At 36.6% G+C, this 23,758-nt stretch overlaps 5 protein-coding genes across 6 annotated transcripts; 4 read left to right on the top strand and 1 right to left on the bottom strand.

Annotated features, from left to right (window-relative positions):
- Window positions 1–1,475: 1,475 nt before the first annotated feature.
- On the bottom strand, window positions 1,476–2,225 carry LOC149726413 (uncharacterized). Its single transcript, XM_089890715.1, has 3 exons — window positions 2,078–2,225; window positions 1,857–1,943; window positions 1,476–1,712 (listed from the first exon to the last, which is right to left on the bottom strand). The coding sequence occupies exons 1-3, from the start codon at window positions 2,125–2,127 to the stop codon at window positions 1,496–1,498; spliced, it is 354 nt and encodes a 117-aa protein (XP_089746841.1). The 5' UTR covers window positions 2,128–2,225; the 3' UTR covers window positions 1,476–1,495.
- A 412-nt stretch (window positions 2,226–2,637) lies between these two features.
- On the top strand, window positions 2,638–4,393 carry LOC149726412 (uncharacterized). The gene is made up of 2 exons (XM_089890713.1): window positions 2,638–2,971; window positions 3,029–4,393. The coding sequence occupies exons 1-2, from the start codon at window positions 2,638–2,640 to the stop codon at window positions 3,070–3,072; spliced, it is 378 nt and encodes a 125-aa protein (XP_089746839.1). The 3' UTR covers window positions 3,073–4,393.
- Window positions 4,394–4,523: 130 nt separating this feature from the next.
- Window positions 4,524–12,136, top strand: LOC149726411 (choline/ethanolamine transporter flvcr2a-like). The gene is made up of 2 exons (XM_089890708.1): window positions 4,524–5,579; window positions 9,037–12,136. Exons 1-2 carry the CDS (start codon window positions 5,075–5,077, stop codon window positions 10,023–10,025), a joined length of 1,494 nt encoding a protein of 497 aa, XP_089746834.1. The 5' UTR covers window positions 4,524–5,074; the 3' UTR covers window positions 10,026–12,136.
- Window positions 12,137–12,270: 134 nt separating this feature from the next.
- Window positions 12,271–15,054, top strand: LOC149726410 (uncharacterized). The gene is made up of 6 exons (XM_089890709.1): window positions 12,271–12,466; window positions 12,518–12,546; window positions 12,958–13,038; window positions 13,388–13,468; window positions 13,523–13,579; window positions 13,896–15,054. Exons 1-6 carry the CDS (start codon window positions 12,384–12,386, stop codon window positions 14,702–14,704), a joined length of 1,140 nt encoding a protein of 379 aa, XP_089746835.1. The 5' UTR covers window positions 12,271–12,383; the 3' UTR covers window positions 14,705–15,054.
- A 1,068-nt stretch (window positions 15,055–16,122) lies between these two features.
- On the top strand, window positions 16,123–23,670 carry LOC149726409 (alkaline ceramidase 2-like). Of its 2 annotated transcripts, XM_089890710.1 has the most exons (6): window positions 16,126–16,330; window positions 16,869–16,983; window positions 18,586–18,727; window positions 19,366–19,503; window positions 21,177–21,305; window positions 22,960–23,670. In XM_089890710.1, the coding sequence occupies exons 1-6, from the start codon at window positions 16,226–16,228 to the stop codon at window positions 23,141–23,143; spliced, it is 813 nt and encodes a 270-aa protein (XP_089746836.1). In that variant the 5' UTR covers window positions 16,126–16,225; the 3' UTR covers window positions 23,144–23,670. The 2 variants fall into 2 exon arrangements, with proteins under 2 accessions (XP_089746837.1, XP_089746836.1); XM_089890711.1 differs by lacking the exon at window positions 19,366–19,503 and having other exon boundaries at window positions 16,123–16,330.
- Window positions 23,671–23,758: the final 88 nt, after the last annotated feature.

Below are 23,758 nucleotides of genomic sequence, written 5' to 3'. Positions count from 1 at the left end.
AGAAGGTTGATTGTTACTCGCATTATGCGAGTAAAGAAAAGTGTTGTGGAAGTACAGTTTTACTTTTAAGAGTCCAATCTTTTTCGGGTATTATTTTTACAGTTTTTAGTTGGTAATAGCACCATATAAAGTATCAGAACTTATTTTATAAACTAGATTTAACAATATTACGCTAAATTAATACCACGTTTGTAACTTGTTGTCCTGGCATAGCGGTGCAACAACAGTCGTTATAACAAAGTTGTTCTGATTTATACCAACGTTACATCAGGAAACGGCGTGACCGCCATTACGGGTCCGTGAATCGCCCATACAAATGCATGGTCGGCATGTGTTTATTTGGTTCTTTTAAGCGATACAAAGCTAGAAGACACGTATACCCGTTGTTTTAACATTTAAATATAATTGTTTTACATTTAAATATAATTTCTAATATAAATTTTGTTATATAATATTAAATCTAAGAATTAATGTGGAGTAAATTAGTATTTTGACTGGTTTTCAGAAGACCCGGAACGCAAAAAAGGTAGCTGATTAATTTAAGCAGAAGTCAAAAAATAGTAACTCAGTTTTGTTTTCCTCAATGTCACTTCGATATTAGGCAAATTTTACAAAGATACCTTAAGTTTCGTTGCCGGGTATACGTGTTAAGTTTGTGAGCAAAAAAGTAAAATCACGGCAATTTACATGCAAAACTTCAGCTAGATACACCAGTATATGTTAATGTTATGCGATTTTGTTTGTATTTTTATATTTTAAACATGTTCCTTTATGTTTTTGGTTGGTATGCTTGATATTTTCTGTTTTTTTACTCTTTAATCGATTGAGTGTTCAATAGAATTTAATTCTTTATGTGGGGTTTATTATTGTGATAAGATATACCATTAGTAGACACCCAATTTTACGCGCAGAAGTGCTTAATTCTTAAAAAATCGCAATATTCAGAAGAAAAACAGCACCTAGCAATGATAAAATGCTAAGCCGTTGGCTCTGTTACGGCGGTGGCTATGAAGTCATAGGCGCGGGGACAATGGATAACAAGACTCGTTGTTTTACAATCCGTTTCCCAACTTGGTCTATCTATACCATACTAACTTTGGGTATGACAGGTTATTAACCATTTTTTAGGGAAAAAACAACATTGTGTTTGCTGTAACTGACGAACCTCAAAAAAAACGTAAAAACGTGCAGATTTTATTCTAATACTTAGTTTTCATTGACAAGTTTCGATATTAATTTATATGGTAACCGTGGAATATCGAACTTCTTAAGTAGATAGTACTGTGGGGGAAGATGGGGCACCTTTAGCACCTGATATCCAAATATGTGATCGTGTTTTGAACAATTGTGTGTGAGGATACGGTTTTATACTTCTTTAAATGTTTTTTGTTTACTACCAAATGGGACGAGAGAATGGAGTAAAAAGTGTCCCATCTTCCCCTCTGCTAGATATTATGCTAGTAACAAATCTGAGCTAGCTTCTCGGTTTTATTGTTTATTTCGTAATAAAATTGCCAATGAGAAAAATAACAATTAAAGAACTATAAGCAGCAGTTTCATACGTCTCTTGGTATGACCGGTTTGACATCTTTTGGGAGAAAATCAACATTGTCAAAGCCGTAGCTGGCGAACCTCCGCAAAACGAAAGAATGTGCAGAATTCTCTCTGGAACTAAGCTTCCATTGCTAATTTTCGATATCAATTTATCGATACTGTTGATCATAAATGTTAAAACATTTATAATAATAAATTCCAAATAGAGATTACCACCAAGATTTGGATGATAGTAGTTACCCAAAATCCTGACCAACCACATTTGAAAGAACAAATTGGTGAATCCCAGTACAAGACATAACCTGAGGATTGCAGAATCTGCACGTTTGCGTTCCTCCTGTGTTGTCGTTACATGTTTTTCATTTCTTTCGTTGTCTCCTAACATTCTCCTTTAGAACAATTGCTGTTTACTAAACTGAAATATTGATCTGATCAAATTAAACAATCTTTAGAAATATGTTATGAAAGTAAGAATCAGTAATGCGAGCAGTAGACAGACTGGATCGCATATACAATCAAATACCTGATACCAGGTCCAAAAGCGCCGACATTATTGTCCTGTCCCACGAACATACTTCACAGTATATAACTTTGTATGTACGTTCCTCTTGTGTTTAAATAAGATACAGCGCAAACAACTTAGGTTGTTGGTAAATGTTTGCTTTTAATCTCCCAATCAATGTCTTTGTCACGGCTATATAATAGTATCTTATACGTAGTTTGTAGCACATACCAAACACCTCACAAACTTGTTATTGACTATTATGCCTTTCCTTTATAACAAAACTGATTCCACAAAGTATAGTAGTGTAGCGCTGTTTGGTTCCACATGTAACGTGCTGTAGTGTATGTTCTGCGCGCCAACTCGAGTTCGCTCAAGGCAGAGAAGGCGCCGTATTATTATTGTTGTGTAACGCGCCTGTTCCCCTTTTGTGTGACGTGTTTGTCACGTGCTCGCCACGTTTCCTATTCTTTTTTGGGTGTGACAATGTTTGTGGAGGTGAACGGCAGTTGCAATATGATTTGATCGTGTAAGGTTGTGATAATAAATATACGATACGCCACAGTGGTGCTGTGACCAGGATGTCAGAAGCCAAGAATTTTGCCCAGAAGTTAGAAGGGATGGAGGAAACTGTACAGGAACTCACGAGGCGATGTACAGAAAGATTGAACTTGATCGGTAAAGGCGAGAGCGATGACATGGAATGTGTGGTCGGCAGGGAGAGCCAACAGCCGGCCGAAAGCCCCGAAGAGACAGAAGTCAGTGAAAGCAAAAAGTACGACACCGCGCGAAGTTCGAATGGCCCATTGAATCTAGGTCAAGGGCCAAACATTGGTGTGGGAGAGGGTTCGAGAACGCTTGAGCAGGTCATAAAGGCCTGTGCTGAACGGAATTTGCCGTTGGATACATTCTCCGGTAAGCAAAACTGGGAGGAATACGTAAAACGATTCGAAAACTTGGCCACCTATTAAGTTGGTCAATCTCTGAAATGGGCCTGCGGTTGGCCGCCTTATTGACAGGAGACGCGTTGCTGGTCCAAGACCATTTGACAAAGGAACAGCGGTTCTCGTATCGAGCTTTGTGTAACGCCCTGGAACGGACTTTCTCCAGGCAGCAAAGCTGCCAAAAGTCACGAACCATGTTACACACGGCCAGACCCGAGGAGGGAGAGAAACTTGTTGATCTCGGTTCTCGCTTGCGGCAGCTTGTGAAGCAAGGGTATCCGCAACTACCGAACCAAACTCGAGAAGAACTTCTGGTTGACGCATTCATATGGTGCATTCCAGACGAGATTACCAGAGTTGCGGTTGGCTCTAAGAGGGCTAGTATGCTCCGGGAAGCCCTCGATGCTGCTATGGAGATTGCTGCCTATAAAGAGCACTGGTGAACGAGTACGCCCAAGGTATGAGTCGAGGTCGTCTCCTTTTCCGGTAAGTGGGGGGAGGTGAATGCAGCAAGTCAAAGGACCGGGGTTCTGGTTGCAAATCTGTCTACGGAGGAAGTAAAATTTAAGGCGGATTTGACAATCGGTTTCGTCCAGGCAATACGAGAGGTTCCGTCAATGGATACGGGGGGTATTGCATCGGTAGCGGCCACGCCGGTAGAGAAAGGGCGCTTACCCACCAATTTAACGCAGTTGCTCGACGGCGTGTCATCGAAATTATCTGCTAAGGAACTGCGAGATTTTAGGACACTTCTAATCGAATTTCAACATGTATTTGATGCTCCCGGTAGCGAACTTGGTTTGGCGACTATTGTGAACCATGATATTGATACGGGTACCGCTCATCCCATCCGCGTACCACCGAGAAGGATGGCATGGGGTAAACGGGCCACTGCGGAGGCGGAAATCACCAAGATGTTAGAGCGAGGGGTAATTGAGCCATCTCATAGTCCTTGGAGTTCCCCGGTTGTGCTAGTTAAAAAGCCGGATGGTTCAGCAAGGTTTTGCGTCGATTTCCGAGCGCTCAATTCGGTGACCCGGAAAGACATGCATCCTTTACCGCGCATTGATGACACTATAGATTTTCTCGGGGGTTCGAAGTGGTTTAGCACACTGGACTTGGAATGTGGTTATTGGCAGGTAAAGCTCGATCCGAACGCCAAGGAGAAAACTGCGTTAACACCTATTTTTTTTTTTTTATTTACCGCCTAGATTTCATTTTTGTTTTAGTGTAGTCATCGCAACCATTATTTTAGCACCTCGGATACTTTCCGTGAGTGAGCGGTTATTCTATGCTGATAAGAAGCGGTCACAGAGTTTAGCGAGCCATTGTATCTTGCGTATGAATATAGTCGTCCCATTCGGTTTGTACTAGAAAAAAATTACGAAGTGTAGTATACTCGTGATGGTACTGGACTAGAGCAGTTTATTGTGTGTCGTCAGTTTTTAGAAAGGTGTTTGTGCTGATGTCACCTTATATTCTACTTGAATAAAAGTGTGTGTATTATAGCGTAACCGGCTATTTCCCGTCCGGCTAATTCCCCCCTCCGGCTATTTCCCTCCAATGACTATTTCCCCCCGGCTAATTCCCCCCCACGACTATTTCCCTTCGGCTAATTCCCCCCAATGACTATTTCCCCCCGGCTAATTCCCCCCAACGACTATTTCCCCACGGCTAATTCCCCCCAATGACTATTTCCCCCCCCCGGCTCTTTCCCCCTTGCTATTTCCTCCCGGCTCTTCCCCTGTTATTTCTTCCCGACTATTTCCCCCCGGCTGTTTCCCCCCGGCTATTCCCCCCCATGACTATTCCTCCCTGACCATCGTGTTAATGGGGGTAAAGGGTAAGGGGGTTAGCCGGGGGGAAATCGCCGATGGGAAAACGCCTGGGGGGATATAGCCTACAACCGTGTTATAGAAAACAAAAGCCGTTGTTTACAAACGTTTAATCAATTGCTAACGTTACCATCAAATATAGAGGATATGCGTTAATGTGGATGACGCCTGGACGTAATTCGAGTGTGACAAAGTGTGACAAATTATGCTAGCTGCTTATATTATATGCACATTGTACGATGGTAGCAATATTTCTAAACTTGAGGGTTTCTAATTATAGAAATATGGCTGAGACATCAGGTCGGAACATACAACGTCAGACACCTGATATTGAAGACGTCAAGCCTAGTAATCAACCAACATTAGAAGGTATTATTAATACAAATCAAGACAATGAGGACCCCGAATCTAATGTAAAACCAAATATCCGACTTTATAAAAGAAGGTTTCTGGTTTTAGCAGTATTCTGTTTCTATTCGATGTCGAACTCATTCCAATGGATCGAATACGCCATTATTTCCGATATTATTCTGAAGTATTACAAAGGTACAAGTACTTTAGCAGTGGTTTGGACATCGATGGTCTACATGCTGGCATACATACCCTCCATGTTCGTTGCAACTTGGATTCTGGATAAGTGGGGAATGCGTAAGACTTTGCTACTAGGAGCGATTCTTAATGCGGTGGGGGCGACGATCAAAATTGGCAGCGTGAGCCCGAATCTGTTTGCTGTTTCGTTTGTAGGTAAGTTTTTGTTTTAGATTACATTGTATTGCTATTTGGAAGGAGGTTTTCTGTATGAATAGACCATGTGTATCTGGTATGTAAAGGCATTAATATTATAACTTAGCACTGAGCATGAGGTGTATTCGTTTGTATCTGATGTATAAGAAGACATTCATGTTATAACTTGATAGTGAGTATGAGATCTATGAATACACCATGTGTGTCTGATGTATATGAAGGCAGCACTCTTGGTATAACTCGATGGTGATTACGGAGTGTATGGATATACCATGTGTATCTGGTGTATAAAAAATTACCCATATGTTGTAACTTGATAGTGAGCATGAGATAACCAAGGTGATCCTAGAATACAGATATTCTAGCGGCCATTTTCGATACCTTCTACTGGTGCCACCAACCTAAAATTTGGACACTGTACTAACTAGACCCCAGCGGTACCGATTCTAAAATGAAAAATTTAAAATTCAAAAAAATATTAATTATAAATATTAATATTCGTCATAAAAACATATTTATAGAATTTTCTCCCGAAACAGCTTCGAATATGTTATAGCGCCAAGCGATATCTAAAATATGAAACATTATTTTCTTTAAAAAAGTGCGGGGATAGATGTTAATTATAAAAAAGTATGATCATAACTTGAATCATATAAATATTATATTTTTGATTTTTTTTGCGAAAATATAACTTATGCATACATCTATGTAGGTCACTAGCATGTTATCCCCATCGAAAAAATAATTAATTTTAACTTTTTTTTATAACTGAATATTAATATTCGTCATAAAAACATATTTATAGAATTTTCTCCCGATCCAGCTTCGAATATGTTATAGCGCTACGTAATACCTAAAAAATGAAACATCACTTTCTTAAAAAAAGTGCGGGGAAGGGTTCAGAATACAAACAAGTATGAGGGTCATAACCCGAATCATACAAGTATTAAATTTTAAAATATTTCGGCGAAAATATAACTTACGCATACATCTATGTAGGTCACTCACATGTTATCCCCATCGAAATAAAAATTAATTTCAACTTTTTTTTATAACTGAAAATTAATATTCGTCATAAAAATATATTTATAGAATTTTCTCCCGATCCAGCTTCGAATATGTTATAGCGCTACGTAATACCTAAAAAAATGAAATATTGTTTTCTTCAAAAAAGTGCGGGGATGGATGTTAAATATTGTGGAGAGTATTAATTACTCGAATTTCGGGTTATTTACGGTTATCCTGTCCGTACTTACGTACCTATATATCAAGAATTTTAATTTATTTGTTTTAATTAATACAAAAAATTGTTTGTTCTTGAAGCTTCTAAGATTAATTGATAGACTCGATCGAATTGTCGCAGACAATAATGAATGTCTAACGGAAAGGAAGATAAACCTGTTTGTTATAGAAACGCCTGAGAGGTGCAAGGTCGTATTCGCCCATTTTATGATAATCTTTGCACCTCCGTTATTTAATTTGCGAATGTGTTCATCTTTGGCATTTATAGAGTTTTAACGTTGTTGGCAAGGTCCACCAGAGAGGAGTTTTGTGCAGTTGTAATCTAAACACTTTACTCTTCTACTATTCTGCAAACTGATACGATGCAGAATTAATAGAAGAGTAAAAAGTGAGGAATAGTGACCAAACATTTAGTGATCTCCTCGTTGTCTGTTCGTTGATCATCGTCGGATTCCTGTAGAATATAACTGAAAACACATAGTTATCATAGGTAGTAAACAAATTAGTTAGAGCAATTGATACAAAACCATTTAACGCCGATACTTTTAGCCTCACTAGGTATATCAATGTTCTTATATTTACTGTTATAATTTTGTTATAAAAACATTTATGTGGATTAATATGTACTATTTTTGCGTTCGTGCAAATAAAATATATAAACACGAAATTCGAGTAATTAATACTCTCCACAATATTTAACATCCATCCCGGCACTTTTTTGAAGAAAACGATACTTCATTTTTTAGGTATTTCGTGGCGCTATAACATAGTCAAAGCTGGATCGGGAGAAAATTCCATAAATATATTTTTATGACGAATATTAATATTCAAATTTAAAAAAAAATTAAATTAATTATTTTTTCGATGGAGATAACATGCTAGTGACCTACATAGATGTATGCGTAAGTTATATTTTCGCGAAAAAAATCGAAAATTGAATATTTAATGATTCAAGTTATGACAATACTTGTTTGTATTCTGAACCCTTCCCCGCACTTTTTTGAAGAAAATGATGTTTCATTTTTTAGGTATTACGTAGCGCTATAACATATTCGAAGCTGGATCGGGAGAAAATTCTATAAATATATTTTTATGACGAATATTAATATTCAGTTATAAAAAAAAATTGAAATTAATTTTTATTTCGATGGGGATAACATGTGAGTGACCTACATAGATGTATGCGTAAGTTATATTTTCGCCGAAATATTTTAAAATTTAATACTTGTATGATTCGGGTTATGACCCTCATACTTGTTTGTATTCTGAACCCTTCCCCGCACTTTTTTTAAGAAAATGATGTTTCATTTTTTAGGTATTACGTAGCGCTATAACATATTCGAAGCTGGATCGGGAGAAAATTCTATAAATATGTTTTTATGACGAATATTAATATTCAAATTTAAAAAAAAAATTAAATTAATTATTTTTTCGATGGGGATAACATGCTAGTGACCTACATAGATGTATGCGTAAGTTATACTTTCGCGAAAAAAATCGAAAATTTAATATTTATATGATTCAAGTTATGACAATACTTGTTTGTATTCTGAACCCTTCCCTGCACTTTTTTGAAGAAAATGATGTTTCATTTTTTAGGTATTACGTAGCGCTATAACATATTCAAAGCTGGATCGGGAGAAAAATCTATAAATATGTTTTTATGACGAATATTAATATTCAGTTATAAAAAAAAGTTGAAATTAATTATTTTTTCGATGGGGATAACATGCTAGTGACCTACATAGATGTATGCGTAAGTTATATTTTCGCGAAAAAAATTAAAAATATAATATTTATATGATTCAAGTTATGATCATACTTTTTTATATTTAACATCTATCCCCGCACTTTTTTAAAGAAAATAATGTTTCATATTTTAGGTATCACTTGGCGCTATAACATATTCGAAGCTGGATCAGGAGAAAATTCTATAAATATGTTTTTATGACGAATATTAATATTCATAATTAATATTTTTTCGAATTTTAAATTTTTGATTTTAGAATCGGTACCGCTGGGGTCTTTAGGTTGGTGGCACCAGTAGAAGGTATCGAAAATGGCCGCTATAGTATCTGTATTCTAGGATCACCTTGGTCATGAGATATATATATATAACATGTGTGCCGAGCAAGAAAACATCCGGCAGTTAATATTAATTACATGTTTTCGCATGTTCATAACCAAGCAACTCTAATAAACCGATCTTCTATAGGCCAAACAATCTCCGCTATTTCCCAAGGATTTTTACTTGAAATGCCACCAAAAATTGCCTCCGTTTACTTCGGTCCAAACGAAGTATCGACAGCCACATCTATTGGAGTCTTTGGAAATCAACTAGGTGTGGCTCTCGGGTTTCTTCTTTCTCCTCTTATTGTTCCTAATGGTAACTTGGACGAAATAGGCGCAGGACTCCGCATTCTCTTTATATCTTCAGCGTCCGCTTGTTGTCTAGCTGCATTGCTAATATTTGCCTTTATGAAGGACGGACCACCCCTGCCGCCAAGTCGAGCACGATGGTTGGTAATAAATACAAAACTGTCCAGCACATCGGACACGTTTAGTAACTACAAACGCTCTCTCAGAGTTCTAATTCGAAACATGCCCTTTTTGATCACGTTTTTTTGTTACGGCATTATTACAGGGATATACTACGCCCTTGGTAGTTTACTTAATATGATTATTGGGGAAATGCATGAAGCAGCAGGACAAGAAATAGGGCAGATCGGTTTAACAATGGTGGTAACTGGATTAGGAGGTTCTGTGTTATGTGGCATCTTCTTGGATAAAACGAAGCTTTATAAACCAACAACGCTGGGAGTGTATGTCTGCTCTTTAGCGTTTATGATCATATTTGCATGCACTTTGCACCTGGCGTTGCTCTGGCTGGACTACATAACTATTGGTCTTCTCGGCTTCTTTATGGCGGGATACTTGCCCATAGGTTTTGAACTTGCTGCCGAAATAACTTATCCAGAATCCGAAGCGACGTCGGCCGGTTTACTAAACGTTTCCGCCAATTCAATTGGGATTGTTTTGACCTTATGCGCAGAAGAGATACATCGATTACATGGCTCTACACCAACTGTTATATTCATGTCAGCTACGCTGTTCCTGGGAACAGTATTAACAGCCTTGGTCAAAACAGACTTAAAAAGACAAAAAGCTGGAAAGGTAGACAATAGACTGGAAATTATAACATAACCAGAGGACGCGACAAAAAGTTATATCTTATGTATCCTAACGTAACAGCAGTCGCTATAACACGAGTTTTCTTTTTAACACATCTCGTGTCGGCTTCTGAATTATCACATATGCAATTTTTAAATGGGTATTTAGGATGGTTTTTATCATATAAGATAAAATTTTAAAATGCAAAACATTATTGCCGCAACATCTTCTTTAGTGTGGATGTGACAATATTATTCGACAATATGTTCTCACTACAGAAATAAAAAAGAATAGAACATGCATCTCCAATGTCGGTAAAGGAGAGGAGGTGATACACTTTCTTTCTCTTTCGCGGTTTGTTCCCCTTTAAGGTGGCTGTACACAGTATCTGGAATTCGTCCGTTTTGTCTGTTTTGTCCGGATTTCGCTGCCGCATGCGGAACCCGGTAATGGGTTTGCATACGACTTCGCAAGCGAATTCGCATGCCGGATACTGTGTACAGCCACCTATACTATGGTAGTCAATGAAATCGAGGGCGTTTTATGTAGCTTTTCTTCGTTTTTTGACTTTTTTATAGTTAGGCCTACAGGGTAAAACAACTATTTTCTAATATATATATATATATTTATAACAAACCGTTTGTTTAAAGGTTTTTAATTAAATTTATTAAATAATTAAATTTCTTAAGCAAGTGGTAAACTGTAAGCGTTAACCTACCAAATAACTATACTGACCTATTAAGCTGAAACAGTTGGTGTAGTTTTTGAAATAAACAGCTAAAACCTCCTAAAAGTAACATGCGCCTATATTTTGCAATGGAGACCAAGGGAAATGGACACGGAATTGGCTGCTTCACAAAAATAAGAATGTATCACGGTTTGGGCAGTTGCGCGTTCTATTTTTTTCATTTCTGTGGTTCTCACAGGCAACAAAGCGCGCGTCAAATAGAAAAGAGCCAAATGAGTTAAAATTCATATATTCCGTTTATTACCCTGCCTTCACACAATTCAGTCATATTAATTTCTCAGTATATTCAAATTCTAAACTTTGTGTTTCTGAAAAAAATATATCCTTAAACGCTTAACCAAGGTGATCCTAGAATACAGAAATTATAGTAAGGTGGGGAAGATGGGACACTTTGTCAGACGAGACTTTGTTTAATTTTCTTTTTACGGACCCCTATTTAATGGTAATCAGGAAAATATGGTTACAGAGTTATTCGACAGTATTATCACGATTTTATAAAACGCGAGTCAAAGCTGATTACTGTTTTTAAATATTAAAAAATATGTAAAATAGAAACAGTATACTTTGCCGTCGTTTCCCGCCAAATTCCCAGACAGTGTTTCCGCTATGTAAAGTAATCGTTAATTAATCGCTTATCGAGCGGTTTTAAATCTGAAAATTCAGTCCAAACATTATAAATGTATATTATGATTTGATTTCAATCAAGAGAATAAAGAAAAATGCTAAAATCAAGAATTGAGATAAGTGCGAAAAAAAGTCACGAAAAAAACAAGAACAACAACAAGAACAACTGTTCGACGAAAAAGAATCTACATGACCACTTACGTGCTCAACAAGAACAACTGTTCGACGAAAAAGGATCTATATGACCACTAACGTGCTCAAAAAAATAACTTAACTTTGATCGTTTATAGTTTCTCAACTACTAAAGGAAATTCAAATTTTATTTCTGATTTATCATGCATTGTTTTTTAGAAGCTGTATCGTTTTGGCAAACTTTGATTGTTACCTACGGTTATACTTGAGTATATCTATTAATACACAAATGTTTCGTTGGTATATCCCTTTAAACCAGTCGACTGGAAATGGTATATCCCTTTAAACCAGTCGACTGGAAATTTAAACCAGTCGACTGGAAATGAAATGCTTGCCTGCTGATTCTATTTCCGCGCCGGTAACCGAGCGCGCACACGCGCGTGCACATACACTCTCGTGCAGACGATTGCACGAGCCGGTGCGTTTGCTTTAAAAATTCCCCGTACTATCCAAACAATGTTTGACATGAAGTTCTGTATTTACTCTGTTCAATGATCGCGATTCTTTTACAAGCTGTATCGTTTTGGCAAACTTTGATGGTACCTTTAGGTTATATTTGAGCATATCAATACACAAATTTTTCGTTGGTATGTTCCTTTAAACCAGTCGTCTCGAAATACCTGCCGGCTGATTTTATTTCCGCGAGCGCACACACGCTCGAGCCGGTGCGTTTGCTTCAAAAATCCCCAAACAATGTTCGACTTGAAGTTCTGTATTTACTCTGTTTAATGAACAAACATTTCATTCTACATTTTAGTCTGTAGGGGACGGCATATTCAATTATAGTTAAGGCAGTTCTACAGTGTTAGTGAAAGTAACGTGTAATAATGGCGATGGAAAACCAGCAAGACCCATTTCATTTTCATTTCAGTGTAACACCAAATATTGTACTAAATAGAAATGATAACAGGTAAGTTGTATGTGGTTGGTTCTATCGTTCACTAAAGCTCACTTTTTTCAGGGATATTGGAATGTACATAGAAAACGCAGGTTCGTAAATATTATGTTTATCCACGTGAAATACCTTATGTCTGTAATACAGCCTATTTTGCACCATGTATAAGATGGGCCATCTAGGCACAAATTTCTCATAAAACGAATGATCTTCATTTATTTGTATCCACGCATGGCGGGGCAACGACAGCCATTATAACACGGGTGTCCCATTTTATACACCTCGTGCCCGCTTACGAGTGACCACGTATGTATCTTATTTACCCTCGTGTGACAGGGCAACGACAGTAGTTATAACACGGTTGTTTTTTTTACACAATTCGTGCCCGCTTACGAGTAACCACTTATGTAACTCAGATTTCGCGTGGCGGGGTAACGACAGTCGTTATAACACGAGTGTTTTGTTTTATACACCTCGTGCCTGTTTTTATAATGAACTTGTTGCAGAAAATGTGACCCACACTGTTGAGCAACCGAACGTATCACACGCAACGTCACCGTTACAACACGACAGTAGTAACCCACAAGGTTTGTGTAGTCTAGACTTTGTTTCGGGCAAGAAAATGAATGTCACTTATTTACGTTAATGTGACAGGGCAATGACAGGTCCCTATAACACTGGTGTTGTGTTTCATACATCTCGTGTGCCCCTACGAGTTACCACATATCTTCTACTCGCGGAGCAGGACAGCAACAGCAGTCTTTATAACAAGGATGTTCTGTTTCATACACATCGTGCCCGCCTATCAGTTGCAACGTACGTAGCTTATTTATCCCTGCATAGCAAAATTAGCAGAGCAACGACAGTCGTTATAACACGGGTGTTCTGCATACACCTTACGAGAACTCAAAAGCGCAAGTTCCCATTTATTTGTAGCACACGTGACCCACACGGTTGAGCAACCAAGCGTATCGCAAGCTACGTCATCATTACAAGATATGAAAATCAACCAACAAGGTTTGTTGATAAAAATAATCTAGATTAAACATTTAATTTAAACAATTTTCCCAGGATCACGTGGTGCAGTGACGTCACGAAAACCAACGATTGAAGAGATTTTTGGTTCAGGTTAAAATTTGTTAATTTGCAGAGTAGGAATATACGGTAAAATACGTTCAACATCAAATTTTAAAATACTTAACAACAGTAACCGCCATTGCTGCGCAATTTGTTGGACCGTAAGAATACTGTAGAAAAATACTGTAAAAATGTTTGATTTTGTTTATTATTAAAAACCCGTAAACTTAATTTGTTTCAAAAGGTCCAGTTTTTTTCCGAGTCCCGTCTTCCCCCACCCTACTATATGATGTAGGTGCCCGTGAATATAGCGCTAAAATGCAACAGTGGTTAAATTTGTGTAGATATAATTAATTCTTTTTTTAAGATGACGGTCGATTGCTGCAAGAAAAAAAGTATTATGAAGCTTATGGCGTATCAAAAAATCGAATTCAGTTCGACCCAGCTGTCATTGGATCTAAGGACCTGGTCAACCATTACCGATGTTGTATGTTGGCTGAAAAGGGACAAGAAGCGATTCGAATTAAAGAACAACTAAAGAATTTGTTTAAAGAGAAATTCCAAACCACGCCGAATGAAATCGCCACATTTGCTGACACTATCAGGGGTGAAGGGAGAGACATGGAATCGATTTTGTTTGATCAAATCGGTGCCGAGTTTTATGGAAATCAACCGAAAGCAGGTTTGGTCGGGATAGTGTATTGTGCATTCGGGATCAGAAAATCTATCGAGGCAATGTTATCACGTGACAAAGAATTGAAACCGATCGTTCGAACCCACGTGATTCCACTGATGCGTGTCATGCGAGAAACGATTCGACGATCTGATGACGTCAGTGAGGAAGATCGGTGTTTGCAAGAAGTGTGGTGTTTGAATTATATCGGATACACTGAGGGCTTGGTTAGTGATTCCAGTGGTTGCGAAAAAACATTGAAAGAAGCGATCGCTATAATGAAAAGAGTGTTTGGGAAGAAAGCTGCAAAGTATGCAGTGTACGGAAATTGTTTGAACAGTCTCGGTGACACCTATAGAAACACTTCCCGACCCAACGATGCCTACCAGTGTTACCGTAGAGCAATTGCAGCTTATGAGAAATCTGAGGATATCAACGATGATCAGAGAGCAAAATGGATTGGCGTAACCAAAGAAGGCATAAAAGATGCGAAAAGTAAATGAAATAACTCGTGATTTTTGTCACAATGGACGTTGTTGCGTAACCAACATTTGATAATATGATTCATTGTGTGTATATAATATATATTGTTTGACAATTGTAACGTATATATTAATTGTGATAACGTATGTACACGTTAACACAGATATTATACATATGACACATAAAACATATGTTATATATTTGTCACGTAATCGTGCCGCAGGGTGACGTTAAAAAAATTATGCGGTGAACTACCCCCGTCTAGCGGTCTGTAATTAAAGTCTAATTTGGCGCAGTTTGTCGGTAAACAACTGTGCAGTGCACTACCGCCAACTAGCGGTTAGTAAATAAAATTATAATTTGCCGCATAGTTTTTTTTTATATACAGTATTAGTTCTCTATGGTGCAACAGTAAATTAATTTCAATAGGCCGCAGTGTGACGTTAAAGAATTATGCAGTGCACTTATGCACTATCGATTTTCTGTGCGAGGAAATAAATAAAATTTAAGAGGTGTAATGTTTAAAGCCTGTTACCCGTTTAAATCGTGAGCTTGCACGAAATAAAACAATAAATTACCTTTATGTGAAATCCCACAATGATGAAACAAAAAAATAGCGCCCGGTCTCTACTTGTGATAGTTAATATACTTTGGTTAAAGGGGTGTGAAGTAGGCGTGTATTCTTTGGCACATTCTCTAAACAAAGAACGAAGCGTCACACGTTTAACAAGTGGGCAAGGACTGAGTTGCGCAAGGTCATGTTTTAGTTTTTTCCAATTACTAAACTGCGGTTGGATCTTCGGAAAATATATTTCTAGATTTTCAATTTGGACTTTTATTGGTCATTTATCGTGTTTTTTTTTAAAAAAAACATAGAACACGTAATGCATGCCTTTTAACTGACTAACTGCTAGGCGTGTTTGACTCAGAGTCATAGAAATACCGAGTAGTCCAACCCATTGTTACGTAAAAGGTAAATTGAACGCCATCTTGTTTCCAAAATAACACACAGCGGTATAGGGAAAATGCATGTTTTTCGGTAAATTACAGAAAAACTTGGGTTTAAAAACAAATTTAAAGGTTGAAAAATGTAAAAAACATGTGTTATTTGTTTTCTGTGTCAAAAAAAGTCAAAAATTAGAATTAGAAGCGGTTGATTTGCGACATTTTAGTCATTTAATGCGGCTAAATTTATACATTTTTTCTAAAAAATGTTTGGTAAGGTAAATAGAAGCTGTTTTACACCTTCCCACAATAGGAAAACACAAACAAAACTTAACAAGTTCGTTTAAACCCTTTGTCAAAGTCACCACTTTTGCTCTATTTTGGACACACATAGACGGCAGTTGGACTACTCGGTGTTTATACGACTCTGGTTTGACTTAGTGGACAGACATTTGACTTAGTGGACAGACATTTTTTAGGTTGTTGTAGTAATTTTGACCTAATTGATTTTAATATTTTACAGTAAGGCCTGTATGTTTTGTAGGCGTTTGTATTTTGTGTAATAGTCAGTGTTAGTTCAAAGAAAATTGAATAAGATGGAAAAATCTATTTGGAGCGACTTTTTACCCCACAGTTCTGAAGTGGACTGGTGTGAGAACAATTACGCAACAATACCAATTATTGCCGAATTTTGGAACACTGTAAATCCATACTTGTATTTTATCTGTTTTATTTTCTCAAAGTTTTTTAATTTTTTTTGCAAAATTGAAAGTTCTAATTTCATAATTAATTATGAAATTATTAATCTGTCAAAATATTCACGCACTTTCCAAATATGCTAGTATGTAATGCGATAGAACCCTACAAATTAATGGCAAATCCCACGGATTTTTTGGTTAAACAACAGAAATCTTAATTAGATTACCAATGTATGCATTCTTAATTATCCATATTTTAAACTTTTAGGACAAAGGCAAACGTACATAAATGTTAACTACTTGTACACTAAAGCATTAATAAACTTAACATATAAGATCCAAAAAACAATATATTGTAAAACCCTACAAATAACTGTGTGGTTATCAATCAGACCGAAGTTGCATTATATTGTTATATTGTATCCAATGGCACAACTAGTCTGGTTTTTGGGGCACACTAGACCCAGACTTTTGTAAAAAATAAATATAAACATACAATTTTGTTATTATTACCATTTGTTTTAAACCTACTTTTTTTCAGGTAAGCAATTCCATATTTTTTATCATTCCACCCCTGCTAATCTACCTGTTCAAGCAATATTCTCGACAAGTGTGCTCATCAGTTAACCTTGTGTGGGTTCTACTCATATTTGTTGGTAAGGACTTATATGCAGCTAAGTTATGATAAAGGATTACATCACAATGCCACATTTAATGTGATGAATCAGTGCAAGTTTGGTTTTTAGTAATATGGTTTCCTTAGATATTGGTGACGAAACCTCGGGTGCCGGGGTGACTATTCCACCCTGGAAAGCTAGGCTAAAGTTGCGAAATAGGTTTGGCCACCTCGTTATTTGTTACTTAGTGTTTATTTTTTAGTAAGTATAATGAAAACATATCATTCACGTGCTTGTGGTGTTCACACGCGTATGAAGTATTCATTGTAGACGGGACAATCCTTTACTTGATCGCAAATGTAATAAAGCAAACGTTTAAGGTCAAACTACAAAGACCAAAAAGGTCAAATCACGACGCAAGTTAAGGCTAAACTACGACGCACGTAAAGAAAAACTATGACACACTTGACGTTTAATCTACAACGCACCTTAAAGTTAATCTACGGCCATGTTAAGGCTGAACTAAGACGCACGTTTAGAATAAACTTAGACACCCGTAAAGGTGAAGTGGGACGCATGCTGCTTCGCATGAAAGATTTATACGACCGTCGACATTAATCATAACCTAGAACGTAAGTTATATATATTTCTTTACCCTGGTTTTCATCAGAATTCTCAATGTTGCGATGCCTATGTGTCTTTGGGGAATAAATGATATCACAATTATGCATGTAATATAACATTTATACTGTTAGGCAGACTAAATATTAATTTTAACAAGCGACAAAGAAATATTAATTTTAACAAGCAACAAAGAAATATTAATTTTAACAAGCAACAAAGAAATATTAATTTTAACAAGCAACAAAGAAATATTAATTTTAACAAGCGGCAAAGAGTTTTTTTTTGCAACTTTTATCATCACGAATATAAACGTAACAAAAAGTTGAAAAACTTTAGGTCTTATCGGCAATTAAGTGCGGACGGTTTATTGATTTTGTTCGCAAAACCCTTAGCAATTTAGCAATTGTCGACTAGGGTTGCATATACATTGATTTCTAGAAAATCAATACGGATTATACGCTGCAATGAATAAGTCTGCAGAGTTTAGTCTGTATAATATGTCAGGAGAACCACATTTGGTTCACACACCTTTATTCATGCACTCCGAACTTAGCATGACAAGGGGACGAAGGGGGTTTGGGTACCAAGCGTAGCATAGTGTAAAATAAAGCCTTTTTTTCTCGCAATTACTAAAGAAATGTGTGCTTTAGTATGTATATAATTTATATAAAAGTAGTCACATACACATTATAGTTTTACCTTTAAGATCCATATGAAGTGTTTTGTTATAAGGGCTTAAGTGTGTTTATCTAAAAGTAGTCATATGCACACTATAGTCCTACTTTTACAACAATCATAAATAGTTAAGTAGGGTAAGATGGGACACCTTTTTATCCTATTTTTCTATCGCATTGGGTAGTAAACACAGAAAATTTAAAGAATTATAAAACTGCTTCCTCCTGACTCCCATAGGCGGTTGTTAATTGTTTAAAACACGATCAGGATATTTGGATGTTATGTCCTAAAGGTGTCCCGTCTTTCCCACCCTACTATATTTTACACTTTCTATCTTTGCAGGTGCTGGCTCCGTGTATTTTCACTCAACTTTAAGCCTTGTTGGCCAGTTAATTGATGAAATAGCAATACTATGGGTGTGTCTTGCTGCATTAGCCACTTGGCTACCAAGCAAATATCTCCCTTCGATTCTCAGATCAGACAGGTAATGAATTAAGTTATTTCATCCAAAAATAATATAGTAGGGTGGGGGAAGATGGGACACCTTTAGCACGTAATACCCAAATATTGAGATCGTGTTCTAAATAATTAACAGCGGTATTTGGGAGTCGGGAGGATACAGTTGTATGATTATTTGAATTTTCTTTGTTTGCTACCAAATGTGACGAGAAAATAGAACGAAAAGGTGTCCCATCTTTCCCCATCCTACTATACTATTACTACATATAGAGTAGGGTGAGGGAAGAAACAGTTTTAGTGCATATTATCCAAATATCCTGATCCTATTTTAAACAGGTAACAACGGTCTGTGGGAGTCTGGAGGATACCGTTTTATAATTTGTTGATCTTTTTTTTTACTACCAAATGGGACATGAATATAGAATAAAAAGCTGTCCCATCTTCTCCCACTCTACTATATATATACATTTTAAATTTACAATATTTAGTAAAACAACAAAATTTGTAGTGATTTAAAATAATGTCCAGCTTACTTACACTTAACAATTTAAATCCCCTTAACAATATTTTAAATTTTAAAACAATTGAATTTTCAATGTGAAATAAAACAATAAAATTTGCAGTGGTTTTAATAAATAGTATAATGTATGCCAATGTATGTAGGCGAAATTTCCAAGCTATAATAGCTGGCGTTGCTGTAGTGAGTACTTGTCTTGCTCTTGTGAAACCAGAACTTAACCACGGACTATTGTTCATGTTTGGGGTACCAGGAACTGTATTGCTGGTGTTAGAGTTGAGAAGGTAAGTCTGGGGTTTAAATTTTTTCCGGCGACAATGTTTAAAACTTTTTTACCGGTATCTGTTAAAGTTAAACCTGTAGGTATGTGTTTAAATTCACAATATCCTACTAAAGCATTTAGTAGGGTGGGGGAAGATGGGACACCTTTTCATTCTATTTTCTCGTCACATTTGGTAGCAAACAAAGAAAAAAAATCATAAAAAAAAATCATAGAACTGTATCCTCCCGACTCCCAAATACCGTTGTTAATTGTTTAAAACACGATCTAAATATTTGGGTATTACGTGCTAAAGGTGTCCCATCTTCCCCCACCCTACTATATATAAAAAAATCCTGTATAGCATATATAAATGTATTAGTATATGAACATAAATTTTGTTGGTGAGATTAACTAAGAAAAAAAAAGTTGGTGAAATGGCCATAAAAATTATGTCTGCATATTGTATATTGAAACCATGACTTCAGCTTTATTGTTAGAACATGCGTGTTAAACCTAGCATGACAGGGTGGTAAGCCTACCCTGGAGTTTTGCATTAGTTAATAAGCAGTATTAGGCAATGAGGTGAAATTAGTTCCACAAGATTTGTAAAACTGCCGAATGCTGTAGTCACGTCTGCATTTCTAATACTTTGAAGGATTGCTGCCTATTTGTTAGACTATGTTGATTTAAGTGAGTTCTATTCTGTATGGGTGAGGACCTTGAGGACCTAGGGTTTAGACCAGATTTGGTCCATTTCCCCAACACCCTTGTGCGTTTGAAAGTGATGTGCTCACAATAGCGTAGTCGTTTACTCATGTTCGGAATCAAGCGCCTAAAACAAGTCCCGATTCTTGACCTATATAACTCCATCTGCGAACTGTAATCCGAAATCGTTCTCACACGATTCGTGAACATCATATTTGAACTAATTGACCCTGCTGCTAGTAGCATATCCTACACAAGCTCTTTCTTTATGCCTGCCTCCCAGCTGTTATTTTTTGCTACATTGACCTAATTCGATGTTTATCTAGTTTATGTAGGTCAGACTAATTAGTAGAATGTTTTTAAGTATAACAAATTTCTGGGTATTCACTTTAATTTACATATTAAGGCCAAAGGAAATACCAGCGAAAACGAAAATTGTATATTTGTCTGCTAGGTGTAGCGATTACGCTTATTTCTTTCGAATAAAAATAAAAATGTTTTTTAACTGTAAGCGTGTTTTAACAACTGTTGTTTTGTTGCTATATCCTGTCTTTTTAAAAATATTTTTAAATCTTCGCTTCCGTAATTCAAATTTTCTTGGTCTGCTCACTTCTTTAAATGTACATAGAGCACATTTACTGCCTTTTCATGTTCATTCCATGCTGTATTCTTTAATGCACTATTTTGTATGCTTTACCCGTTTAACAAAGATGCTTATCAGATTTACCCCTAATATGTAACATGGCGCTCATTTATTAAAAAGCGAAAACAATTAATTACATCAGTTATATTTAATGCGACGGATGCGCTAGCTTTTTGGCAACGAGTTGTTTAATGTCTGGTAAAGTACTACAATTGGCACATTTTTTCTCCCCATCAACTGATGTGGATTTTGATTGGTAGCTCATTTACCCTATAAATACAAGGAATTTTCCCCCTGGAGTAAAAATACCCCAGTTTAATTTTTTTTACATATTTATCTCATTTCAGTTGCGAGTGCCCGTTGGTTCTACATGTCGGTACAATGTCAGCTATATGGTGGTGCGTTGCAGTGCTATGTTGGGTCAGTGATAGATTTTTGTGCAATTTCCTGCAGTTCCCATATCTACACAGTGCATGGTAAGCTGGTTTAACAATATGTCGATTTAAATTAACTTGTGTCAACTTTTTTTCGTAAAATTTACTGAAAAGTTTTGATACAAACACGACAGTTCATATTTATGATTTTATTTCAAACAATTTGGTTTAAAAACAAAAGCAACTGAAAATCGTCAAATAAAAATCGTACTCTACATATAACACGCTATGTTACATAGAAGCTGCCAAAAATTTTTTTAAGAAGCTAACCTAATTTACTAAGGTCCATGAAATGTAACTATTGTGAACAGCAATTGTAAGTGTTTCATGAATAAAATAACCATTGTAGACATGAATGTAGTTTACTTTATCCTTCCGTGGCGGGAAACAACAGTCGTTCACTCGTTATCACACGGGTTTAACACCTCGTGCCAGCTTACGAATTACCATGTATATTACTTTGTAGGTGATTATTTTCGTTTTAGAATTTTTCCATTTTTTATGTATGGCTGATAATTTGGACAACCCATTAGTGACCACTGGGTTGGAGCAATTGTTGTTAAGTGTCTTGCCCAAGGACATATACGCCCATAATGATAGCAGCGTCGAGCCTTGAACCCATTACCTCTGGGTTACAGGCAGGCGCCCTAACCACTATGCCGCAGCGCCAGGTATATCTTTTATTGAACCAGGGTGATCTTTAGGCCATATGCTTAAATTACCTGTAATTGGTGTGATATCCCCAATAAACCGTTACTGTGTATACCCAGATTACTTATAGTAGGGTTGGAGAAGACGGGACACCGTGTTTTAAACAATTAACAACGGTCTATGGGAGTCGTCAGGATACAGTTTTATATTTATTTGAATGTTCTTTGTTTACTACCAAATAGAACAAGAAAATCTAATGAATATGTGTCCCTTCTTCTTCCTACTAGACATGCATCAATGAATAAGGTGCCTATAATTGTAATAATAGTTATAGATCAATAGTACCTGGTACCTACATTTTAACTACTAGCGTTGGAACATAGCATGTTTAATATAAATTTGGAATACACAAGATTAGTTTCATTTCGTATGCAATTTTAAAAACAATAACGCGAGGATAAACAAGTTATAATCATTTACTTCTAAGTTAAATACTCAATTTTAGGAAGTTTAAGGTTTAGGCCCACATTAACTGTTGAATGTGCTGCTATAAAAAACATAAGAGCCCTGGTATGTAATGCAGTTGTCCGGCGCCGTGCCGACGCCTGCATCGTAACCAAAGTGTCCCCGGTTCGAAGTTGGCAACGGTACTAACACTGATCGGCGTATGTGTCCTTGGGCAAGACACTTAACGGACATTGCTCCAACCCAGCGGTCATTAATTATCAGCCATATCAAAACAAAAATCATACACAAAGTTGAAAAGTGTGGTAACTCATAAGCATGGCATAAAAAGTTGAAAAGTGTGGTAATTTAAAGCATGCCATAAAAAAAACAGTGCAAAAAATACGCGTCTGAGTGCGATGCGGTGTCGTGGCACTGGTCGCACAAAGCACTTACATTGGCTTTCTGGGTGTTGGGGTAATGGGTCAAATCTGGCCTAAATCCCAGGTCCTTGACAAGGACCTCACCCATAAAGAATAAAAACAAAAAACGCAGATCATACACAATATGATTGAAATAATCATCATATATATCCTTACAGGCATATCATGGTTTGTCTTGCTTCTTACATGGCGTGTGTGTGTTACGCTTACTTCTACGCAACAAACGAGGTCCCGGAGCAGTGTCCTCGTTTAAGGTTCTGGCCGCACGATCGTCATACATGGTTCGGCATTCCGTACGTTTCCCTGTTAGTCACAAGCGTCAAGTCTCATAAAAATCTCTAAGTTTCTGTTTCTTCTATTCCTCTTTAAAGTTGTCTTTTTGTTTTGTGAACTTTTTTTCTAGGTTTTTGAAATCAAATTTAATGATATTTTTTCATTGTTTTTTTTTCCTAAATCTGGTGCTCTGTCCTTAAAGAACAAGTTTTGTATTTATTTATTTATGTCAACATGTATATACAATGTTTGATGTGTCTGTCTGTCTGTAAAATCAGAAAAAAAATCAAAAATTCATTTTATTTTTATGTTTGCGTTCATGTGATTTTACTTTTTATTGTTATTGTAGGATTTTAACTCAAACACAATGATATTTATCTCTGTCTTATCAATCACAGTATTTTCATTGTTTGAAACAAATATACAGCACTTTCTTATGCTTGATAACCCAAATTTTATCAATCATTTTTTGTTCTACTTTTATTTTTGTTTTGCACCAAGAAACAAATTCATGTTTATTTTGCATTTGCTGTGTGTCATTTTGCTGTGTTGAACGTTGAAAAGGTAAAAGGCGGAATTAAAATATCTGTAAAGAATTTGTTGTTGTTTTGCACAAGACCAAAGTTAGTAGAGACCGAGTTCGGAAACGGATTGTAAAACAATGTGTCTTGTTTTCCATTGCCC

Source organism: Ciona robusta, chromosome 12, assembly GCF_009617815.1.
Source record: "Ciona robusta chromosome 12, ASM961781v2".
Lineage (NCBI taxonomy): Eukaryota > Metazoa > Chordata > Ascidiacea > Phlebobranchia > Cionidae > Ciona > Ciona robusta.
This window is presented reverse-complemented; position numbering and strand designations above follow the sequence as displayed.